Source organism: Capra hircus, chromosome 5, assembly GCF_001704415.2.
Source record: "Capra hircus breed San Clemente chromosome 5, ASM170441v1, whole genome shotgun sequence".
Lineage (NCBI taxonomy): Eukaryota > Metazoa > Chordata > Mammalia > Artiodactyla > Bovidae > Capra > Capra hircus.
The window spans coordinates 26,222,656-26,247,026 of NC_030812.1; the positions used below are offsets into that span (position 1 = coordinate 26,222,656).

Consider the following 24,371-nt stretch of genomic DNA (forward strand, 5'->3'; position numbering starts at 1 on the left):
TTCAGAAGGATTCTTAGTTTTTGTAGTGTCATAACCCACAGTGGCTGTCTGATGAAGCCTGTGATCCCCTCCTCAGAATAATATTTTTAAATCAGTAAAAAAAAAAAGACATAGGATTACAAAAGAAGTGATTATTTTGATATACAGTTACCAAAATACTTTTAAGATATTTGATAATACGTGTGCTTTTTTAAGCATAATACTGTCTGTAAGTTCTAGTGGCAGGTCTGGTAACTATCATAATTTTGAAATAGTGATGAGTAGAAAGGCTATCCTGAGATACCTATAATAACTGTAATGTAATATGAGAATATGTGCAATTTCTGTGATGAATTAGGAATGCTAAATTTCAGAATTTAGTGAAAACGAAGACGAATTTTTTTCCTATGATCACAGTTTTCAAAACCCTATGAGATGCTGATGGGTGGGAGATCCCTTTAGCCACGTTCAGGTCTCTTCAGATACCAGCTATTGGTTTGGAAAAAATAAACCGCTGAAAGAGGAATAGGGTGATATGAAGGGAGTGGGGTTGTGTAGCAGAGAGGAACAAGAACTAGAGAACAAACAGATCACAACTATGCAGAAAAGTAACAGGAAGGGGAGTTGCCTTTTAAAATACTAAATGATCCTAACTAGAGCAAAGCCTGAAAATTTAAAATCTTTCTCCAAGCAGTTCTGGGTAAGCTAGATTTCCGTAGAAAAGGACTTTCTGCTTGAAAGTCATTCTTGTGTATTCTAGAACATTGTGCCAAATTTTTTAGACTACCTACAGAAAATTTCCTTGAAGTACCTATAAATGTATTTTTGAAAAAAAGATTGTCATAACATCACCAGTACATTTTGAAAACATATACCCTAATCTGCTATTCTTCCTGTCCCTGTAAAGTGATTGTTTTTCCTCTTTCATAGACTAGTTCTGCTCATTTCCTTTTACCAAATACCCAGCAATCCCAAACCCTCGGCACTGATTTGTTTACCTAGAAATGTCATACCCATGGTTAAAAGACTTTTCCCCCCCTTTCCCACTCTCTCCATCCTTTCCTTAGGGAAAAATCTGTGACTGAAAAAGTTGATGCCTATGATAACTAATCAATGTCCATGTTGCCTAAAGTTAACCAACAATGGAGAAAACTAAAGTTCTTGGCTAAATATCCACACACTCTATTAAGTTTTGTCCAGGATCCATTGGAAACAACTAAGGCAGTCTTCTTTTGACTGTTGTACTTCTTGACTCTTAATATGTTTAATTGAAAATTCCCTTTACCCTTCAGGCTTGTAGGCCTAGCCTGGAAGGATTTTAGGTCTCAAGCTTCAGTTATGATAGAGCTTAGAGAAAATGGGAAAGCTGCTTTTAGGTAAAATAAAGAAATTTAAATAGTTCAGTTTTGCTTTCTTGCCTGGATAGGTGCTAGGATGGAGCCAACTCCTGACTGGTTTGAAGTCAAGAAGAGCTGTGGATAGACAGCCAAAGGAATAGTTTTGGTGGGAAATGTGTATCCAACTAATGGGAGTGAAAAAAGAGGACTAACCAATCATTATTTTTAGAAACAAAAAGACAAATAGAACCATGTTTCAGAGCCTGGCTAGTGAAAGAGCTGTGGAAAACTGCAGCATCCAAGCTGTTACTGTGTTGCAGGCATGTTTTAATGAAGGAACATGGCCAGGCAGCCTCAAAGGGAATTTTGAGGGTATCATTCTTTTGAATTACTGCTGTTCATCTGTTCTCTTCACCACCCCCTTCTAAAGAAAGGGGGGAGCATAAATTACTGTCCAATAACCCTGTCTTACTTAGTCATAAACTGAGGCAGACCTAGCCTCACATTTTCATTGTCCTTTCACCAAACCCCTAAATAAATAAAATCTCCATACCATCTCCTTTTTCCCTTCCCTCATCCTGCCTACAGGCTTCTCCCTACCCTAACAAAAAAAAAAAAATTTTTTTTTTTTTTGCTTGCATTTTTATTCTACCATTATGTAGTCAACAGCACTGCACTGGCCCCTTTATGGCTGATGGAGCCCAGGCGGGCTGCCCGATGAAGGGAGACAGCATTTGGCCGATGGGGCTGGTGTGTGCCATTACTTCTGGCCATTGGGCCTCTGTCCTCTACAGCTCCATCCTGGCTCATTAAAACCCTCAGCCAAATAGCTGGGCAGGCGCCTGCTGCAGCACTGTAGGGGCCAGGAAGTTAAATGGTTCTCCTAATCCTGCATAATTTATCTCTCTGTTAGCCCCCTCATAAATAGTCCGGTTCAGCCCTACCATGGAGAGCTTCATTCTGAATTTTCTATATTTTCGTGATGACCAACTAGTACCCAGCCTTTCTCTTCTCCTTTCTTTATTATCATTATTAAACATTATTTTCCCCTTGCTTGTTACAAGCTAGCCTTAATGTTTTTTTCATTTGGAACCTCCTGCCTGGATCCCACTTCAGCAACAATCTGTCCATTTCTCTCATTTGGACCTGGTATTACAGAGCAGTTGGTGCTACGGTCTTCCCCTTCCCCTCTCCTCCAGATTTCTAGTGTTTCATTTCTCCTTTCCTATTTTCTCTATTTTAATGCATCGCCTCTCCTTTTCCATCATTTCCATTTTTTCCTTCCTTCCCATCCCCTCTCCAGTCCCTCTTTCCAGGGACCAACCTTACTGTAGGATGTTTGGTAGGACATTTTAAAAAGGGCACTGAGTCACTTTTTTTTTTTTCACATCTCTGTTTCTGTTTCGTTTCAGAGATTTACAAACGAGGACCACCTGGCAGTTCATAAACACAAGCATGAGATGACATTGAAATTTGGCCCAGCCCGAACTGACTCAGTCATCATCGCAGGTATTTGCTGCCCCAGAAGCCACGTGCCTTGATATCACCAGACAGTTAAGATTAATACCAGGGACCAGATGTACTGGGAGCTGTACTCCCCTTCTCCCATTAAGAGCCCTTATGTGATCTGCATTTAATCAGGAGAAAGGAACACTAAAAGCTCCCAAGTTTCTATTGTGCCCTCCACTCTCTCAGTTTTTAATATAAGATTGGGTTCTGCGGCTTTTGAGGTGGGTGTGTTGAGGTTTTTGTCTTTAGCTGTTTTCAGTCTATTCCCTCCTTGCCTTCTTTTTAAGACTTTGGAAGATTTGCAGACGAAAGATGCCTTTGACATTTTTTCCTACCCACAGCGAAGGGGTGAACAAAAGAAAGCAAGGAAGCTGGCCTAGCCTGGCTGCTTCTCTTCCACTGGGCGTCAGTTTTCCCCCAAGCAGGCGGGCTGTCAGTTCGTGAATTCAACTTCCTTTTGTGACCACGGACACCACTGAGGGCAAACAGGACGCTTAGTCAGTGGGACTTTTCTAAGGCAGTTTGGGTGACCTGGAACCTCTCACTGGGTGCTCTAGGTACTGTTTTGCTTGCCTGTGCCATTCTCAAGGGAGCACTCTCAGCAGCTCCTCTCAAACAGTGCAGTAGTTCTCGCATGCCGTTTTCAGCTAGACAGGCAGACAAGGTGGGCTCTTTCTTTTGACACCACGAGGGGTTCTGATTTAGCCTGAGTTAAGCAAGCTTATCTCAACGTTTAACCAGTGGAGAATTTAGTGATGATTATTGTATTGTATCAGTTAATAATTCAGGTAAGGCACAATTTCTCTAAGTGTGCTCGTGTTTGTCATGTCCGACTCTTTGCAACCGCATGGACTGTAGCCTGCCAGACTCCTCTGTCCATGGAATTTTCCAGTCAAGAATACTAGAGTGCGTTGCCATTTCCACCTCCAGGGGATCTTCCCAACCTGGGGATCAAACCCACATCTCCTACATTGGCAGGTGGATTATTTACCTCTGCATCACCTGAGAAGCCCAATCTTTCTAAGTACTACTAGCCAAAGTGCTGGTTCTGTACATGAAGGAAGGGGCTTGCCCTACAGATCTCCTGTACATTATTATTTGTTGAATATCTACTGTGTGTACCAGGCACTTTGCTGGGAGCTTGTGGATTGTAATTCCTGGAAAAAGACTTAAGTTGGGGATATTGTCATTAATGATCCTTAAGAAAGCCTGGGGAAGGTCCTTGGAAGAGTGGAGAGGACATAAACATGTATGTGAGCAACACATACTTAAATTTATTGTTGGGGCCTGTATATATGGAAAAAATTTTAATATTTTAAGTCAAGTATAAGTGAATAATAAAAACAGTATCGGTACTCAGAGAATTATTATTAAGTGAAATTCATCGAAGAAGTTTATGAAAGAGGTAAATTTGGGGCTCTTGAAAGTCCCTTGGACAGCAAGGAGATGAAACCAGTCAATCCTCAAGGACATCAACCCTGAATATTCATTGGAAGGGCTGATGGTGAAGCTGAAGGTCCAAAACTTTGGCTACCTGGTGCAAAGAACCGACTCATTGGAAAAGACCCTAATGCTGGGAAAGATTGAGGGCAGGAGGAGAAGGGGGCGACAGAGGATGAGATGGTTTGATGGCATCACCGACTCAATGGACATGAGTTTGACAAACTCCGAGAAATAGTGAAGGACAAGGAAGCCCAGCATGCTACAGTCCATGGGGTTGCCAAGAGTCGGACACAGCTTAATGACTGTACACACACCAAATTTGGGGCAGAGTTATCAAGCTGGACAGGTTATTCCAAATGCATGGAAATGCCTATGCCGCCCTCCATGAGTAGGGAGAGAAAATGATACAGGACAGTCCCAAAGAGATAAAATGTTTCCCTGTTATTCTTTGCCTTCTGTTTCAGAGCATTCAGAGCATTCATTGCACATTTCAGCTATCCTATCTAGTCTGGTGATTCTCATATCTCCAAATTAAGACCTGGTACCTCACATGTATTTCTGTTTTCAGATATTCATGTCAGTGACTGTCAGTTAAGAAATTCCTTGTCCCCAAAACCAGCTCCTCCACTTTGATATTCAGTGATATCAATATTCTCAAAATCTTATATTATTTTATTCTTTCTTCAGTTCTGACTGTTGTATTCCTTTCTGTGCTTCCTGCCATCCACCATCAGTGTGCTTGAATTCCTCCATAGTCTCCTAGCTGGCCTCCTTGACTGGTCTCTCATTCTAATCCATCTTGCATTCTGTTGAAAAGCCAGACTTGGTGAAATTCTTGTCCTCTGCTCAAAATCTGTCATTTTCTTTTTATTTTCTCTTACTTTAAGGCTATTTTTATTTGAGTTTTCAAGCTTTCTATAACCTTGCCCTGTGGTATTTGCCCATCTTTAAATGCAACTTATTTCCCTAACATGACTGTCTTTTGACCTGCGCATACCTTTTTCTCCTCATCTATATATTGGTGCCCATACCTGCTTCTCTCTGTGCCTTCACCTGCCTGACTCCTCTTAGCCTACTAATCTTCTCTCTCATCTACCCTCTGAAGCCATTCTTTAAGGCCCAGCTCAAGTCCCACTTCTTGAAATCTTTCCTAATTGCTCTGCCATTAATTTGTCTTTATTTCTGTAACAGTTTTATTCTCTGCCATATACGGCAGATATCTTTTGTATACTGTAATACTCTCTATATAAATAAATTTTATTTCCTCAACTGAAAAGCATCCTCTTAGTTCTCTATGGCAAGAACCATATCTTCTTTTTGGCCCAAACTCCTATACTTCTGTCTCTCCCTCTCCCCCTCCCCTAAACGTACACACAGTTTATACATATAGCAGCAAAACACAGAAAGCATTCAATAAACACCTGTTGATTTCTCTGGAATCATCAGAGTAAGCTAAGGGGTTTTTTATATACATTTTCTGGCTCTTTGTTCAAGAATGGAAAAAGTTTATATGAGCCTCAGATCAGAGATCCAAAAGGCCCTCTTCTGCTGTAACCATGCCCTTAGCTGCCCCGTCCTGTTCCACTTGAGTTGTGATTTTTTATGTGCCCTTACTGAAGTACTCTTTAAGCATAAGGGAATATTACCTCCACTCACCCGGGGATGGAGGGAAAGTGGCTTTATCGTTGGCCAACCAAAGCTGCCAGAGAACCTTTTAAAACTATTTTGGGAGGCTAGTGGTAAGTTTTCCAAACACTCTGATTCAGAAGAGGTTTTGTTTAAATTAAAAAAAAAAAAAAAGTTACGTTGTTTCCATGGAAAATCCCACTGGACTATTCCCAATTGATCATGCTAGGAAGAGTGATTTTAGCCCCAGGTCTCACTCCTTAAAATATTGTTTAAATATCATTCTATCCCTATCATTCGGTTTAGTGGTTTGGAACATGAAATGAATCCCCGAGGTGATTAGCACCGCAAGGAAAACCATCATAATCGAGTTAGGACCAGAGAACAAGAATCAACTGACCTAAAAGAGAAAAGGGGCTTCCCAGGTGGCACTAGTGGTAAAGAGCCCACCTGTCATTGCAGGGGACATAAGAGATACGGGTTCAATCCCTGGGTCAGGAAGATTCTCTAGAGAAGGGCATGGCAACCCACTTCAGTATTCTTGCCTGGAGAATCCCATGGACAGAGGAGCCTGGCGGGCTACAGTCCATAGGATCACAAAGAGTCAGACACGACCGAAGCAACCTAGCATGCAAGAGAGGAAAACTAGAATAACAGGATGGGGAGAGAGAAGCTCAAATCTAAAATTCAAGTCGCTTGAAAACTTCCCGTGGGTTACCCAGAGCCTTCCTCTTCCCAAGGGCAGAGGCAGTGTACTGAGGAAAGATTTGTGCAGCCTCTGAGAGGATATTTTGGCTGGCAAATCTAAATCCAAATATCCTGGTTTCCGGAATTTGCTCTCCGTGCAGGTCCCACGTGCATGGTCCCAGGTCTCCGTGCAGTGAGGTCTATTGTTTGCAGTTTCCTTTTCTAGCTCACGATCTTGCTGTCTTGTTCCTCAGCCCCTAGATGTGCCTGGAATGCCTTCAAGAAGGTAGCAGACTCTTACCTTAGTGACAACTGAAAAACAAGGCTCCATTTCTTACTTGGTAGCTTTAGCAAGTAGACTCAGCCATCTGATCCTCAGTCTCTTCTCATCAGATTTTAGTGTCCATCTGCTTACACCTACTCACTTCAGACCTAGCTAGAGAATAAGTGTAAAGAGAAAATGTCTCTTAACCGTACTTGATTTTCCAACCTAAAAGTTTCACAGACTTCACCTGGGTGGGCAGTTTTGTTTTGTTTTGGGGGTGAGGGAGCTGAAACCAGCCTCTGAGAGAAAGGTGGTTACATAGATAGTCACACAACGAAACATTGTTTTGTCGTCCCTCTGCTGGCCTTGAGGCAACACAGCACAGACACCCTCTGGTGGCCTAACACCAATCTTTACTGACTAGTGCTCCATAAAAGCAAAATTTGCCTAAACACAGAGATTCTTTCCAAACAGAAGAATAAAAATGTGTTCTTGATGTGCTCTCTAGTTTTAATTTCAGATTAAAGCTAAAATAAAGGTTCCTTTTCTTTTCATGTCTACAGATCAAACTCCTACTCCAACTCGATTCCTGAAGAACTGTGAAGAGGTGGGACTCTTCAATGAACTAGCTAGCTCCTTTGAACATGAATTCAAAAAGGCTGCAGATGAAGATGAAAAAAAGGCAAGAGGCGGGACTTTTGCTAAAAAACTGGTGGTGTTCAGATCTAGGCAACTTGCACTGTGCCCTGGGATAATTTGCATAATTGGTTAAAACAACAAATTATGGGCTTGGTTCTATAGAACCAGATAATACTCACTTATCCTTGTTAGCTATTCAAGTCTTTAGGGGGTCCAGGTGATGGATAAGCACAAGTGTTGGGTCTTCATCAAAAACCAGTTTTGCCCTTCTAGTGGGCATTGTTCAGTAATCTATTTTTAAAATTATTTTTGTTCTGAATATGTTACTCAGATTTTGTTATATAATGGGTTTTGTTTCCAAATCCCACTCTTTTCTGCGCTAATCAGACTTCTTACCTGGATTGTTTTATTCAGTCAGCCAATCAGTAAACATTTACTGAATTTTGACTCTTCTTTGTTTCAGTGTATGTAACTCCTACCTCCAAGTAACTCTGTAGTAATAGTCAAGACATTAAGCTTAAGAAAGGATGTTCTTAAAGGCCTTTCAAAGGAGATCAGACAGGATGGTGAAAGAATCAGAAATTAGGTCACTTTGGGAACATTTAAAGAAACTGCTTTTTTTTATTTTTATTTTTTTTCTGCATACACATGTATATATTTTTTATCGCATAGAAAGGATCATACTTGTCTCCTGTTTTATTTTCTTATTTTGATTTGGCCACACCCAATGGCATTGCGGGGAGAAGGCAATGGCAACCCACTTCAGTACTGTCGCCTGGAAAATCCCATGGTGGGCTGCAGTCCATGAGGTCGCTAGGAGTCATGACTGAGCGACTTCACCTTAACTTTCCACTTTCATGCATTGGAGAAGGAAATAGCAACCCACTCCAGTGTTCTTGCCTGGAGAATCCCAGGGACTGGGAGCCTGGTAGGCTGCCATCTGCAGGGTTGCACAGAGTCAGACACGACTGAAGTCACTTAGCAGCAGCGGCAGCAGTGGCATTGGGATCTTAGTTCACCAACCAGGGATCAAACCCGTGCCCCCTGCAATGGGAACATGGAGTCTTAACCATTGAACCACCAGGGAAGTGTGAAAAGAAATCTTATTGGAACAAAATTGCAGTCTTCAAATAGTTGAAGAGTTTTTGTGTAAGAGAGGAGTTAAACTTACTCTCTGTGGCCCAGAAGTAGAAATAGGACCAGGATAGGAAGCTATCACAAGGTATGTCTAGAGGATTAAACTGTTGGAATCACTTCAGATTCTGAGATGCTGTGATCCTAATTTTAACCTTTATATTCAAGATCCCTAGAGAATCCTTTAATTTGAAAGATCAGAGGAAATAGTTCAAGAAGCAGAGTCAAAGAAAAGTAGTTCCCATGGAATAAGGGGTTTGGGGGCAAAAGAAAAAGTCAAAGTTTACTCTATTTTAGAATTATAATTCTGGGTTATTAGTCACTACTTAAAATCAGATATGTGTTCCATAATAATTCAGAAAAAATTCTAATATCTCTATTTCAGAACATATACACATTAACACGTGTACCTCCCATAATTGCATGGTGCAGTGAGGCGTGGAATCCCATCAGAATATAGGAAAGCCAAGACTTAAGAAAAAATTTCCAGGGAGGACTCTTTCCCTCTAAGAGGGAGATAGCAGTGAGAGAGCTTATTCTTAGGTAGGTTGATAAGGAGGCCAGGGCCCTTGAGGAAAGCTCTGAGTTGTTAAGGCAACAATCTGCTTCTACTGAGACCACCTTTCTTTAAGTCCAGAGCTAAGGATTACACAACAGAACAGCATATCTTGCTCAATGGTATGTTCTTCCTTAAGCTCTGTATATAGTATATAATTATTATATAACAACAATGTATCTTTCTTGGAGACATGTTTCTCATTAACAGAAACCTTCTGACTAATCCTATTATTTTAAGATTATGTTGTGGGAGTGGGTCTGATAAGACCTTTACAACCTTAAGATACTCTTTTGATCTATTGTTGGTACCAGTTGAAAAAGTATATAAATTCAGTTCAATCGCTCAGTTGTGTGCGACTCTTTGTGACCCCATGAATTGTAGCACGCCAGGCCTCCCTGTCCATCACCAACTCCCGGAGTTCACTCAGACTCATGTCCATCGAGTCAGTGATGCCATCCAGCCATCTCATCCTCTGTCATCCCCTTAAAGCCCCACCCAAACTAGTGATTGGGGCACTCACTGCCCACTTCTGATGTCTATGTCAGAAGCTGTCTCTTTTCACCGTAATAAAACTTCTGCTACACAAAAGCTCTGAGTGATCAAGCCTTGTCTCTGGCCCCAGATCGAATTCTCTCCTCTGGAGGCCACAAATCCAACACGATTCGCTATAAGCTATCAGCAGGTAAATCAAAAGAGTTTGTGCACAATTTTTCCATCCATCTTAAATTATAAGAATGAAGTGTTCCTATCACTGGGAGTCGTTCCAAGTTCTATAGCTTTCTGTCATCTTCATTTCCTGTTATCTCCCACATATTAAAAGAAAGAGGGGGGGAACTCAGTGGCATGTATTTGTAGTTCTCTTTTCAGATGGCAGAACTTGCCGTGGTCTGTTCATCATTCTTTTTATCAATCAGTTGCTTACAATCTATGTGGTATAATTTTATGTTACAGTTTCAATACTTCATCCCCTCTGTCATTTCTTCCTCACCCCAAACAAAGAAATCAGTCCAGTTGTTTCCACCAGATTGTGAAGGATTTGAAACCAAACTCATTATCGGGAAATTCAAGAAAATTAGCCTCCTTTTAAAGGCTCCAAGTCTTTTCTACTGCCCTTTTAGCTCAGTTGACACAGTTAGTCAGGCCTTTACTCACTGGGCATCTCTTGGTGTTTCTCCCTGCTTGGTCAGGAGTGGTCTTCACCTCTTCTTGATGAGAAGCATAGGTTCGGTGGAAAATTATCCCCAGGAGTGTTTTATGAGCCCAAAACTTCTCTGAACCACAACTTTTCTAGGAGATGCTTCTAGGAGATTTTAAACTTGTGGTTGTATTTACTTAAGAGGCCTCTGCTTCCCACCGCCCTCTGACTTCAGGGATCCAAGAATTAGCCCACTTGGACCTGACATCTGTGTAGAAAAAAATGATGGCAGAAATTGAAACCATCTTTGCTGTTGCTCATCCTTATCAGATTGGAGACAAAGAACCATTACCACCTTCTCAAATGTAGTAGATAGCCAGATTATCTTCAATTCACTCAAATACCAGGATTTCTATTGATTAAAATAGCAAGGGATAAATTAAAAACAAGCTCCTCTTTCACCAAGAAGCCTAGGATGTGGGAAGAATAGAACAAAGAATCCACTTTGTCATGAAACTGAACGGCAACGCCAGCTTCCCTGTTGTGCAGTATCAGGGTCATCTTAGATGGTTTATTGTTCTCTTCAAAGCCACTTTGGCTCCCCAGTTCTGTGAGGTGATTGCACCACTGCCAGAAAAGTACTCTTTCCCTTCTAGTTTTCTCCAGTCCTGCTCCTAGGACCAAGTTCTAGTTTCTTTCATTGATCAAATGATTAGCCTTTCCTTTCTTTGTTACCCCAAAACCCTATCCTCCTAACTTCGAGCCTTTAGCACCAGATTTGGGGGTGAGAACACCATCAAGCATATAGAGTTCCCCAGAAAAGATATTTCCTCTTTCATTGACAGTACTTTAATAGCCAATTTTATTTAATTTGCTTTTGATAATTGGGTAATCTAGTCATTCTGATTGGCAGAAAAAGTGTTCACAGCTCTCTAGTAGCCGACGGAGCTGGTTGAGAATAGGAAGGCACTGGATTCAGGAATCGTTGTGCTTTCCTAAAAAATAATCATAGTATTTGATGGATAAATGACAGCTTTTTTTTTTAATTTTCTCCTTTCAGGATCTTCATAGGCATTTAAAGGTTTTTTTCCCCCTCCTTTCAGAATCTTTATCAGTGTTCATCCATGGTAAGGCAGATGTAAATAACTTCATTTTATAGTTGGGAAACAGAAGCCCTGAGAACTTAAAGGATTTGGCCAGAGTTGTTTGTAAAACCTGGGTTCCACATTTGTTTGACTTTTAGTTTGGTGCTTTGACCAAGGATTGAACTTCTTAGAAGTATATTCCCTCATCTTTTAACTGGGAAAATATAGATTAAACCTGAAGGGAATCATGGGATTGAACTATGCTCATTTCTCTCTTTTAACAGGCTGCTTCTGGGCCCCTTGACATGTCTCTGCCTTCTACACCAGACATCAGAATCAAAGAAGAAGAGCCAGTGGAGGTGGACTCATCCCCTCCTGACAGCCCTGCCTCTAGCCCCTGCTCCCCACCACGTAAGGAGAAGGTAAAGCTGCTCACCAAGAGTCATCTGAAACTGTGATGGATAGATGATGCTTTGATATGATAGTTGTATAAACATAGTGTGATACAGAAGGATTGATTATCTTTAAATAAATGTTCATTGTTTAGAGGATTTATATAAATTACACCTATTCTTTGACCCAGCAACTCCACTTCAAAGTCTGTATGGAAGAGAAATTAGTGCATAAGTCCACCAACAGAAGTATATAAGGATGTTCATAGCAGTGGTATTCATCAGTTCAGTCACTCAGTCGTGTCCGACTCTGCGACCCCTGAACTATAGCACGCCAGGCCTCCCTGTCCAACTCCCTGATCAACTCCCAGAGTTCACCCAAACTCATGTCCATTGCGGAGAAGGCAGTGGCAACCCACTCCAGTACTCTTGCCTGGAAAATCCCATGGACAGAGGAGCCTGGTAGGCTGCAGTCCATGGGGTCGCAAAGAGTCGACACGACTGAGCGACTTCACTTTCACTTTTCCCTTTCATGGATTGGAGAAGGAAATGGCAACCCACTCCAGTGTTCTTGCCTGGAGAATCCCAGGGTTGGGGGAGCCTGGTGGGCTGCTGTCTATGGGGTCTTACGGAGTTGGACACGACTGAAGCGACTTAGCAGCAGCAGCAGCATGTCCATTGAGTCGGTGATGGCATCCAACCATCTCATCCTCTGTTGTCCTCTTCTCCTCCTGCCCTCAATTTTTCCCAGCATCAGGGTCTTTTCAAAGGAGTCAGCTCTTCTCATCAGGTGGCCAAAGTATTGGAGTTTCAGCTTCAATATCAGTCCTTCCAATGAACACCCAGGACTGATCTCCTTTAGGATGGACTGGTTGGATCTCCTTGCAGTCCTAGGGACTCTCAAGAGTCTTCTCCAACACCACAGTTCAAAAGCATCAATTCTTCAGGGCTCAGCTTTCTTTATAGTCCAACTCTCACATCCATACATGACCACAGGAAAAACCATAGCCTTGACTAGACAGACCTTGTTGACAAAATAATGTCTCTGCTTTTTAATATGCTGTCTAGGTTGGTCATAACTTTCCATCCAAGGAGTAAGTGTCTTTTAATTTCATGGCTGCAATCACCATCTGCAGTGATTTTGGAGCCAAAAAAACTAAAGTCAGCTACTATTTCCCCATCTATTTGCCATGAAGTGATGGACCTGATGCCATGATCTTAGTTTTCTGAATGTTGACCTTTAAGCCAACTTTTTCACTCTCCTCTTTCACTTTCATCAAGAGGCTCTTTAGTTCTTCACTTTCTGCTGTAAGGGTGGTATCATCTGCATATCTGAGGTTATTGATATTTCTCCCTGCAGTCTTGATTCCAGCTTGAGCTTCATCCAGCCCAGCATTTCTCATGATGTACTCTGCATAGAAGTTAAATAAGCAGGGTGACATACAGCCTTGACGTACTCTTTTTCCTGTTTGGAACCAGTCTGTTGTTCCATGTCCAGTTCTAACTGTTGCTTCCTGACCTGCATATAGGTTTCTCAAGAGGCAGGTCAGGTGGTCTGGTATTCCCATCTCTTTCAGAATTTTCCACAGTTTATTGTGATCCACACAGTCAAAGGCTTTGGCATAGTCAATAAAGCAGAAATAGATGTTTTTCTGGAACTCTCTTGCTTTTTCCATGATCCAGCAGATGTTGTCAATTTGATCTCTGGTTCCTCTGCCTTTTCTAAAACCAGCTTGAACATCTGGAAGTTCATGATTCATGTATTGCTGAAGCCTGGCTTGGAGAATTTTGAGCATTACTTTACTAGCATGTGAGATGAGTGCAATTGTGCGGTAGTTTGAACATTCTTTGGCATTGCCTTTCTTTGGGATTGGAATGAAAACTGACCTTATCCAGTCCTGTGGCCACTGCTAAATTTTCCAAATTTGCTGATGTATTGAGTCCAGCACTTTCACAGCATCATCTTTTAGAACTTGAAACAGCTCAACTGGAATTCCATCACCTCCACTAGCTTTGTTCATAGTGATGCTTCCTAAGACCCACTTGACTTCACATTCCAGGATGTCTGGCTCTAGGTGAGTGATCACACTATTGTGATTATCTGGACTGTGAAGATCTTTTTTGTACAGATCTTCTGTGTATTCTTGCCACCTCTTAATACCTTCTGCTTCTGTTAGGTCCCTACCATTTCTATCCTTTATTGTGCCCATCTTTGTATGAAATGTTCCCTTGGTATCTCTAATTTTCTTGAAGAGATCTCTAGTCTTTCCCCTTCTGTTCTTTTCCTCTATTTCTTTGCATTGATCACTGAGGAAGGCTTTCTTATCTCTCCTTGCTATTCTTTGGAACTCTGCATTCAGATGCTTCTATCTTTCCTTTTCTCCTTTGTTTTTCACTTCTCTTCTTTTCACAGCTATTTGTAAGGCCTCCTCAGACAACCATTTTGGCTTTTTGCATTTTTTTTTCTTGGGGATGATGGTCTTGATTCCTATCTCCTATACAGTGTCACAAACCTCCATCCATAGTTCATCAGGCACTCTGTCTATCAAGATCTAGTCCCTTAAATCTATTTCTCACTTCCACTGTATAATCATAAGGGATTTGATTTAGGTCATACCTGAATGGTTTAGTGGTTTCCCCCACTGTCTTCAATTTAATTCATATTCATAATAGTAAAAAAACTGGAAGCAGTCCAAATATCTTTCAACAAGGGAATAAATAAATAGTGGTATATTTCTAAAATGGAATACCACATGGCATTAAAAAAAGAATAGACTAATGATATACAGCAATGTGGACATTATGTTGAACAATGACAACAAATTTCAGACACAAAAGTGCATACCATGTGAAGCCATTTACATCAGATTTAAGAAGAGGCAAAACTGGGACTTCACTGGCAATCTATTGGTTAAGACTCTGAGCTCCCAAGTAGGGAGCACGGGTTTGATCCCTGGTTGGGGAGCTGACATCCTACATGCCGTATAGCCAAAAAGAAAAAGTAAAGAAGAGACAAAACTATTTGAAGATGATAGAATTCATCTTCAACTCTTTAGCTCTCTCTTTTTTTTTAATTTATGTATTTTTAATTGGAGGAAACCCTTTACCTCTTGAGGGAAGGTATGAATTAGGAAGGAGCACAGGAGAATGTTCTGGGGTGCTAAAAATGGGCTTTGTTTTTATTTTACATATGTATTTTTGTTTTATTCTTTAAATTTATATACTTTATGTATATTGTACTAGATCATATATGTTGTACTACTTCAATTAATAAGTGAAAATGAAAACTAACATAATTCATAAATTGAACATTAAACCATTTAAAAAAAATTCTTCCCAGAGGAACATTTTTAAGTGATTCAAAGGGGATATTTATGAGAATTCTTAGTGTTACTTTTTTAAAGCAGACACTTTGTGAGATATTTTTTATAAATTTATTTAAATATAGTACACATACAGAAATGCACATAAATTGTCAGTATACAGCTTACTGAATTTTCACAAAGTTTACAGTGTATGTAACTAACACTTTGAAAATATTATCAGAACCTCAGGAGTCTTCTTATGCCCCCTTCCAGTCTCTACTGTGCTACCTGTGGTTATTATTTAGTATCCACTGTGGATAGAGCATCTGTACCTCATCTTAACCTTCCTCCAAAACTAGTTTGCTAACATCTCAAAACTATCCCCTCCATAAACATTGTAGCTATCCTCCCCTCCTCCTCTTTCCAGCAGCAGCCAGGTCCTAGAGGCTGCTTAGAGATGTTTTCAGGGCCACTATGGGCACTGGCATTCTAAGGTCCTAATGGGTTAACAATGGGAAGCAGTTTGTTTTATCACAATATGGTCATTATTCAAACTTCCATAGTCCCTTTTTTAAGGGGTCTATAGGAGATACCGGATTGCCTTATCACCAGTCTTATACTTTTTTCCCATTAGAGATCAGTAGACACTTGAGCATCAAGTTTAGGATGAAAGTACCTAGATTATGAAAAATTATAATGCTCCTGGAATTTCCCTTTTGGTCCAGTGGTTAAGACTCCATGCTTCCACTACAGGGGATGCAGGTTCAATCCCTGATCAGGGAACTGAGATCCTACATGCTGCACAGCATGGCCCCAAAACAAACAAAAATTATATCACTCCTTAGAATTTATGTGATACTGTAATGCTTCTACAGAGATTTCAAGTGGTCTTCCAACTGTCATCCCACTCATATTGCCATTATCCCTGGAAGGGAGATAACCAAAGGTCTTAACTCAGCATTCCATCTGAATGGGTTAGTGAGGTGTGAGTCCATGATCACCATGGAATCAGGTCACAATTTACCTTAGTAGCCTGAGTGCTCTTTCCAATAAATTTATACTAAATTTTACCAGCTCTGTATTTCCCTATAAGTAGCCCGTTAAAGCATTTTGTGATCTGTTGGTTCTTCTCGCCAGGATGTTGCCCCAAAGCCTGTTGTGATCTCTACTCCCACGCCTACCATCGTACGCCCGGGCTCCCTGCCTCTCCATTTGGGCTATGATCCACTTCACCCAACCCTTCCTTCCCCAACCTCCGTCATCACACAGGCTCCCCCATCCAACAGGCAACTGGGGTAAGTATAGAGAGCAGGGAGAAGCAGCAAAGCTTGAATCTCTTTGCTCTGTATGAAATTATTTTATAAAATAGAGACTGTTTCTGAATTCTCAAGGAAAATAAGTTACTGAGATTGTGTCTCAAAATGAATTTTTTTAACCCCATAAACAGAATCTTCTTTACCTTTTTAGTAGCCAAGCAAGTATTTATTTGAGCGTGTACTTCCTTAATTTGGAGGTTTAATACTTATTCAGCCTAAAAGAAGAATCCTTTGAACTTTAGGCAGTTCATTATAATGGTTGAGGTCACACAGGGAAGTATATATTTAGTTCTTGGCCTTAATGTTATAGAAGTTTATGGAGGAACTACTGAATGAGGGGCTGAAACCCAGTAAGTCATCTTTTTTTAAGTCTGGTTGTTCCCCTCAGTCCCAGTTAAGGTTCTTGGTCTTTGCTATTCCTAATTTTGTCTGTCTATTTGTCTTCACTCCTAGCATGGCCCATGCAGATTTCCTAATGGGATGACTTAAGATCCTGTCTCCAGGTACCCATGGGTTAAGAGGTTGTTGTCAGGCTTCAGCCTCTGAAAGCTTATTGTTCTCTAGACCCATTAATAAAAATACAAAGGGCTGGCTTCCTTCTTAGACAGTAGAACAAAACAGGGAAGGGAACAGGAGTAACTTACTCAGATTTGGCTATCATATGACATAATTCAGCCTTACAAAATGGCAACTTCGGTAGAAGTAGTCCTTGTCTAAGGTAGCACAGAATTTATACATGCCAGTGGTAGGAATGTTTATTTATTTGTTCTAAACTCAATAGTTAGCTTCCCACCCACTTGAATTCAGTGGTGTTTGCTTAATTTGCGAGGTGTAAAGGTCTTGCCATTTCTCTCCATCTATAAGGTAAGGTAAGTAGCATGTCCTGCTTTATCTGCCATCATGAAGGTGTCAACGTTTTACAGTGTTACCATAACTAGAAAAGACTGGGAAATCTGCTATAATTACAGGAGGAAGATCATTGGCAAAAGGGTCTGTATTGTGAGCATTTCACTTCGCGTCTCCTCTAGGTCTCCCACCGGCTCCCTCCCTCTCGTCATGCATCTTGCTAATGGACAGACCATGCCTGTGCTGCCAGGGCCTCCAGTACAGATGCCTTCTGTTATATCGGTGAGCTCTATAGTTGGGGCAGCCAACCCAGCAACACACGAACCCCTCCCTTCCACCTGAATGCTCATAAACACACATGAGCCCCAGGGAAGCAGGGGCTCTGGTCTGTATTAGTTGAGCGTGGCACCCTGCCCATACTTTTCACTAACCTCTGCCAGTCCAGCACGATGGAACACTAGACAAAGGCTCATCTGGACCGTTGGCTCCTGGTCTAGGAATTGATCTTGCCAGCCTGCTGATTGGCTTATTTCACTTGGCACTAAGTACCTCACAAATTGCCCACCACTTTCCTCAAGATACAGCCTCAGCCTTTCCCATAGAAACTGTCACAGCACTGAAGGATTAGATCCCCTATCCTGTGGTGCTCCATGAGGGAAGGTATTTCCCAGACTTTCTGTATGGGCAGGGTGCATAGAACAGGCCCTAATGTGACAGCCTCAAAAACACTTCATTTGGGGAAACTGTTGCCCTACTAATAGCATTATGTCCCCTTCTGATTTTTCTTCCTTCTCTTGATCTAGCTGGCCAGACCTGTGTCTATGGTGCCCAACATTCCTGGTATCCCTGGCCCACCAGTTAACAGCAGTGGTTCCATTTCTCCCTCTGGCCACCCTATGCCATCAGAAGCCAAGATGGTGAGTACATCCCAACCTGGAGCAATGCTGGCCCTTCTGAAAGAAGTTGTATCTTCTGGGGCTTGCAGAGCTAAAAGACCTACCCAGTTGCGGGGTCTGGAGAAGAATAGACCCTGATTCATGACTCTTATCTCCTCTCTGCCACCTTTAGAGCCTGGTACACAGGCAGTGGCAGTGAAAAGAAGCAGCACAGATTGTTTGGATGGAACTCTTGCTGTTTCAGTTCCAGGGTGACAGATGGAGGGTGGATGAGTGGGCAGGAGAGCTGGCCAAGAGGTGAATAACTGTGTAACCAGCCCCTGGCCAGGTTCCAGGGTAGAGCTTTCATCTGGACTCTATCGCTTCAACAACCCCCACCCTCCAACTGTGCCCAGGATGATAGTGAGGGAACAGAGTAGGTATTTTAGGGGTCATGTGCGCTCTTTCTCTCTATGTCATTTCCTTTTAATCCCTTTGTTAAGGGAAAATCAGTGTGGGAATTTTGTCTGTAAGGCCAGTAATAAAATCTAAGCCCACTTTTCTCACTGTTAATAAAATCTCACCCTTGACAAGCTATTTTTTCTTATCTTTTACCACAGAGACTAAAAGCTACCCTAACCCACCAGGTCTCCTCAATCAATGGTGGTTGTGGAATGGTGGTGGGGACTGCCAGCACCATGGTGACAGCCCGTCCAGAGCAAAGCCAGATCCTCATCCAGCACCCTGACGCCCCATCCCCTGCCCAGCCACAGGTCAGCAGACCCTTGGATGGGGCCACCAGCTTGTCGCTATTACTCTTTAAGTCATGTCTGTTTTTTCAAGGAGCAGGGAAATGGAGGAGGAATGGATTTCAGCCTTCTGGGCTTCAACTTGTACTTTGTTTCTTGTTGACAGTGTGACAGTAGCAAAATGCACTCTGTTTCATCCATCCTTTGGTTAGACAAAGTGCAAGCAGACTGGGTAGTGCAGAACTGCCACAGAGGAGGTCTCAGTTTCTGTTTTCTGCTCTTTTGTTATTTCTACATGTGAGTGCTCTATCTGCAGTGCCCTCTAAAATGTGACAGAACCTCATATCAAGCTACTTTATACAACAAAGTCTCTAGTCTCTCCTATCTTAACCCCCACCAACCCCCAAAAAACTTAATTGATTATACAAAAATCAGATACTAACAATTATTAATAAAATATGATGTCACAGCATTAAGATGGCTCAGTAAACAGACACATACCCTGAAAAACACTTTTTCCTTATCAATTTAATCTCTTTTTATAAGTCTTAAAAAAGCCAGAGAGATCTACTTCTAGCCCAATTCTTTTGTTTCAAGGAGACCTCAGTTTTACTAAGTTCCGTTGGAAACCAAGTAAGCCTTGGTTTCGTATTGTCTGTACTGGTTAGGTGACAACAACCTGATATCAGTTTGTAGAGTTACATCTTTGGCCCATCCCCTTTTCCTGATGTCATCACCTGCTTCATCAGTTACCACCACATGTCCTAACATTTAATGACCATATGCTGCCTTAAAGCTTGGCCAACAACGAAAGCTTTCATTTGAGTTTTCTTGTTAGAAGCTAAGCCTGCCCACCTTCCTGTAACCCCTTCTGATGCCAGTCCCTTCTAAAAATGGTAAAGCAGCAGCCCCCTTGCCCAAACTGTGCTGCTTCCCCTTGAGGAAATGACATGACTTCATTTTTAGTTACCACTAATTCCTTTCCTCCTTACTCTTCCCAAGTTTCTCTTGGTCTGTTCTCTTACCTCCGTTCCCTGCATGTATTATTAAGTTGCCTATAAGAGAATAGGAATCCATCGTTTGCTTTTCCCCATTCTCCTCAATCACCAGTCTTTACGTGTGCACCAGTGAGCTCAGGACAAAGAGCAAGTTGAAAATCACAAGAGAATCTGTGTAAACTTCCCTTAGTACAGTGAGAAGCAGCAACCCCAAGGCCTGTAGCTCATTAAAATGAGTTTGAAATTTCTTCTCCACTTTTTTTCTTTTGGGGGAGAGACTATTAATCTGAATAATTAAAATTATCTCTTCATTATCTATATTACTGGAGACTATGATTCAGTAGGGCCTGAAGTAGAATAAGATTCTGTTTTCTTATGAGCTTATGTTTATCCTCATGCAATTGATTTGAGCTCTGGCATTTGGAAACTACCAGTATAGATGTCTCTAATAGCAACAGATTCAGGAAGAATTCATTTTTGGCATTGTTTTACATTACATAGTTTCTCTTATACAGATGGCTGACCTTTCTATATTTTAATTTTGGCCATTATTGTAAGATTGGTCTCTCTTCTTTGAATACATACCAGCTAACAGAAAAGGAAGATGATTCAAAAGTGGTTTAGAAACAAGAGACATCAGCCTTAAGTTTAAAAACAAAAGATAAGGGTTTCCTATTGGTCCGATAGTTAAGAACACACCTTGAAATGCAAGGGACACCAGTTTGATCCCTGGTCTGGGAAGATCCCACATGCCATGGGTCAGCGGAGCTCGTGCACCACAACCACCGAAGTCCAAGTACCCTAGAACCCATGCTCCACGAGCGAAGCCACCATAATGAGAAGGCCTCACAAAGCAACTGGAGAGTAGACCCCACTTACCACAACTAGAGAAAGCCCACGCACAGCAACAATGACCCAGCACAGCCAAAAATAAATAAATATATTTTTTAAAAAACAGATGATCTCGAGAACTTCCCTGGTGGTCCAGTGGTTAAGACTTCACCTTCCTATGCAAGGGGTGCAGGTTTGATCTCTGGTCTGGAAGCTTAAGTTCCACATGCCTCGAGACCAAAGAAACATTTTTAAAAAAAGCTAAATTGTAATAAGTTCAATAAGAACCTTAAAAAATAAAAAAAAAAAGATGGTCTTAAATCACCAATTTGTAAAGGGATTTGAAAATATTTTTCTCTTTAAAAACAAACAGAACAAACAAAGCAGGAAGCAGGGCCATTGTTGAGGATGACTAATAACTGATTATAAATAAAAGGAATATACTAGGGGTTCCCTGGTGGCCTAATGGTTAAGATTCCAGGCTTTCACTGCCACGGCCCAGGTTTAGGAAATGGCAACACATTCCAATGTTCTTGCCTGGAGAATCCCAGAGACAGAGGAGCCTGGTGGGCTGCCATCTATGGGGTTGTGCGGAGTTGGACACAACTGATGCGACTTAGCAGCAGCAGCACGGAACTGAGATCCCTCAAGCCTCGTGGTACAGCAAAAAAAAAAAAAAAGCTAATTCATATATCTCCATGATAGCTCGTATCTCACTGATGGTCTTCTCCTTTTCTGAAACTTACAGCATGCAGTTGTTTGTCTATTTTGCTTGGCCAAATCAGTAATTCTCCAATTTTTCATTCCACAGTCTCCCTGAAAGTTCCCCTGCCACTTCTGATTATAATTTCCCTGCCCACCATATTTACTGTTAAGAAACAAAAAATGATCCTAGTTTCATTTTTGTCTGTCTGTCTCAGAAATAATCAGAGTTTCCAACGGAACTGTAGTTTGTCTAAGTATGGAACTGAGAAGACTGAAAGGAAACAGGAGGCAGAATGAGGAACTACTGCAGAAGAGAAGCTAAGGGACATAGCGAGGAGACTTGCTGTGGTGACAGAGGCTGGTAGATCCTTTAACCAGATCTTTGCCAGATCTTACGTCAGGTTTAATTTGGAAAGGATTGACATTCCCTTCAAGTAACTCCTCTTCCTTCTGGGCAACAGGTCTCGCCAGCCCAACCCACTCCTAGCACTGGAGGCCGACGTCGGCGCACGGTTGATGAAGACCCAGATGAGCGGCGACAGCGCTTTCTGGAGCGCAACCGGGCTGCAGCGTCCCGCTGCCGTCAAAAGCGGAAGCTGTGGGTGTCCTCCCTAGAGAAGAAGGCTGAGGAACTCACTTCTCAGAACATTCAGCTGAGTGTGAGTGGGTCCTGGGTGCTTATTAGGATTGTTGAATCTGGAAAGTGATGTTGAATCATGAGAAAGTGGGACAATATAGTAGAAGATGATAATTCTTTAAATTAAGATGGATTCAGAACATATGCCAGGAAGAATACAGAAAGAGTATCTCACCAGTCAGACTTGAAATCTCTTCCCTGGAAAGGACACTCACCATCTAATCCCAAGTCTGCTACAGAATGAGTCATCCATAGACCCTTTTGGATGAAGGAAAATAAATGAAGTGCCCCAGGGTGCTCTCTTAAATCATCAGTAAAATCTGACTGGTAGTGGAACACCTAGAGGGAAAGTATTTGTCCAGATAATGCAGCTTAATAAAAGAAAGAAAGAAAAAAGGCCTCTCTGACCTTCTGAGATGGCCTAACTCTGCCTATGAAGTGTGTTTCTTCCCCGAATGAGCTTTCTTTCATTTAAAAAAAGAAGAGAAAAAACCACACAAGTACAAATAGAACAGTTATAATCCAGATATTTTCTTGAATATTTTTCCCTTCTTCTGATTTTTAAAAAATATTCAGTTCAAAGGTAATATATTTATATAACATATATGTAGTGTACACATACATACACACACAGAAGTATAGATTAAAAATAAAGTCTCTCTACAGTATGTCTTTCCCAGTCTCATTCTGTTCCTTGTAGATAAGTTTGTACCTACCAGATCTATATATATTTCTAATATTTTTTTTCATTTTTCAGCTTTTGTAGGGCAGCCATGGAGGGACTATATATCTGTTTTAACACAAAGCAGTTATCTTCTGGAGATCTAGTCATGTATACAGAGAACCTACCTCATTTTTTTCAATAGCTGTACAGTGTAGCATTCCATAGTTTGGTTATAAGATCCAGATATTTATAATGTTTTTAATTTTTTGCCAGAACAGCAGTGCTGCAGTGTACATTGTATGCACTTGAGTAAATAGCTCTGTTAAATAGATTCCTAGAAGTAGGCTTATGTATTATTAATTTTTGTGCAATCATATTTACCCTACAAAGGAGTAATTTTTCTGTGTAAAATTCCTACTATCATTGTAAGCAGCTTCTGTCAATGAATTTGTGGCCATATTGGCCCTGGGCTGTCTGAAGCCTTGCTGGATCTTTTCTAGATGTGAAGGAGAAAATCCAGGCAGCCTTCTGTCCTCACTCTGAGGATAGTCACTGGGGCTTCAAGAGTAGAGCATGAATTTTCTTCATATTCTTTTCTTCCCTTCCTCCTCAGAATGAAGTCACATTACTACGCAATGAGGTGGCTCAGTTGAAACAGCTACTGTTAGCTCATAAAGACTGCCCAGTCACAGCACTACAGAAAAAGACTCAAGGCTATTTAGGTGAGTGGCTCACAACCTAAGCAATGTCAGTCAGTCAGTAAACTGCATGTAATGAGTGTCTCAACTGTTTATAATTTTATAACCCCATTCTGGATGTTCGGGGGGGCCCAGACAAATGAGTGAGCAGCCTTTGTGGGACAACCAGTCTTGCCAAAAATAATTTTTGAGAACAGTGTAGTTATCCTAATTATCTATCCTTTTGGAGATAAAGGGTAGCAATATATATTGGGTACCTGTTTTATATGAGGCACTGAACCATCTTCCCAGTTCTCTCATGAAATAGATATTACTTCCGTTTATACTCACTCATATTAGTCTCTTACCTGAAGTTACACCGCTGGCGCAGTGGCAGACCCAGGATTCACATCCAGCTCTTCCTTATTCCGAAGCTACCATCTTAGTCTAAAGAGGATATAACAGTAGATGATACCTTGGGGTTTGTCAAGCATTGAGATTTGGCGGTATGTTTTATCTTTCTAATGACAGGATAATGTTGGTTTCTTTTTGTAATCTGTGAACGCATAATAAAGGGCTAGGAAGAGCTGGTCACAGTCATGCTTGGGATAAGCACAATCCTGAAATTAAAATGACTGTGAATAATTTGCTTATGGACAGTAAAAACTAATCATTTCCCTTTACAAATTAAATTCATAGAAATGTTGGCTATCAAATTTTGATATATTGAATTATTTTTCCACTAACTCTCTTTATCATTTCAAAGATAAGTTCCCATAGAAAGAGAGTGACCACATCACCAATTTTAAACATCTCTATTTAAATTTAATTTAAATAAAAACTCATTGGAAAAGACCCTGATTGCTGGAAAAGATTGAGGGCAAGAGGAGAAGGGAGTGACAGAGGATGAGGTGGTTGGGTGGCGTCACCAACTCAGTGAACACGAGTTTGAGCAAACTGTGGGAGATAGTGAAGGAC

The 24,371-nt window shown here is 41.2% G+C and overlaps 1 protein-coding gene across 3 annotated transcripts in view; it reads left to right on the forward strand.

The window, feature by feature from the left end:
- The window catches only part of ATF7 (activating transcription factor 7), a 96,498-nt gene that overhangs the window by 61,527 nt on the left and 10,600 nt on the right, over positions 1–24,371 (forward strand). For all 3 annotated transcript variants that reach the window (XM_005679872.3, XM_013963747.2, XM_013963748.2), the window contains exons 3-11: positions 2,729–2,825; positions 7,410–7,528; positions 11,683–11,820; positions 16,233–16,390; positions 17,440–17,539; positions 18,061–18,174; positions 18,753–18,905; positions 21,877–22,074; positions 23,330–23,438. In XM_005679872.3, coding sequence (XP_005679929.1) covers positions 2,729–2,825; positions 7,410–7,528; positions 11,683–11,820; positions 16,233–16,390; positions 17,440–17,539; positions 18,061–18,174; positions 18,753–18,905; positions 21,877–22,074; positions 23,330–23,438 — 1,186 coding nt within the window. The remainder of the gene's footprint in view (positions 1–2,728; positions 2,826–7,409; positions 7,529–11,682; positions 11,821–16,232; positions 16,391–17,439; positions 17,540–18,060; positions 18,175–18,752; positions 18,906–21,876; positions 22,075–23,329; positions 23,439–24,371) is intronic.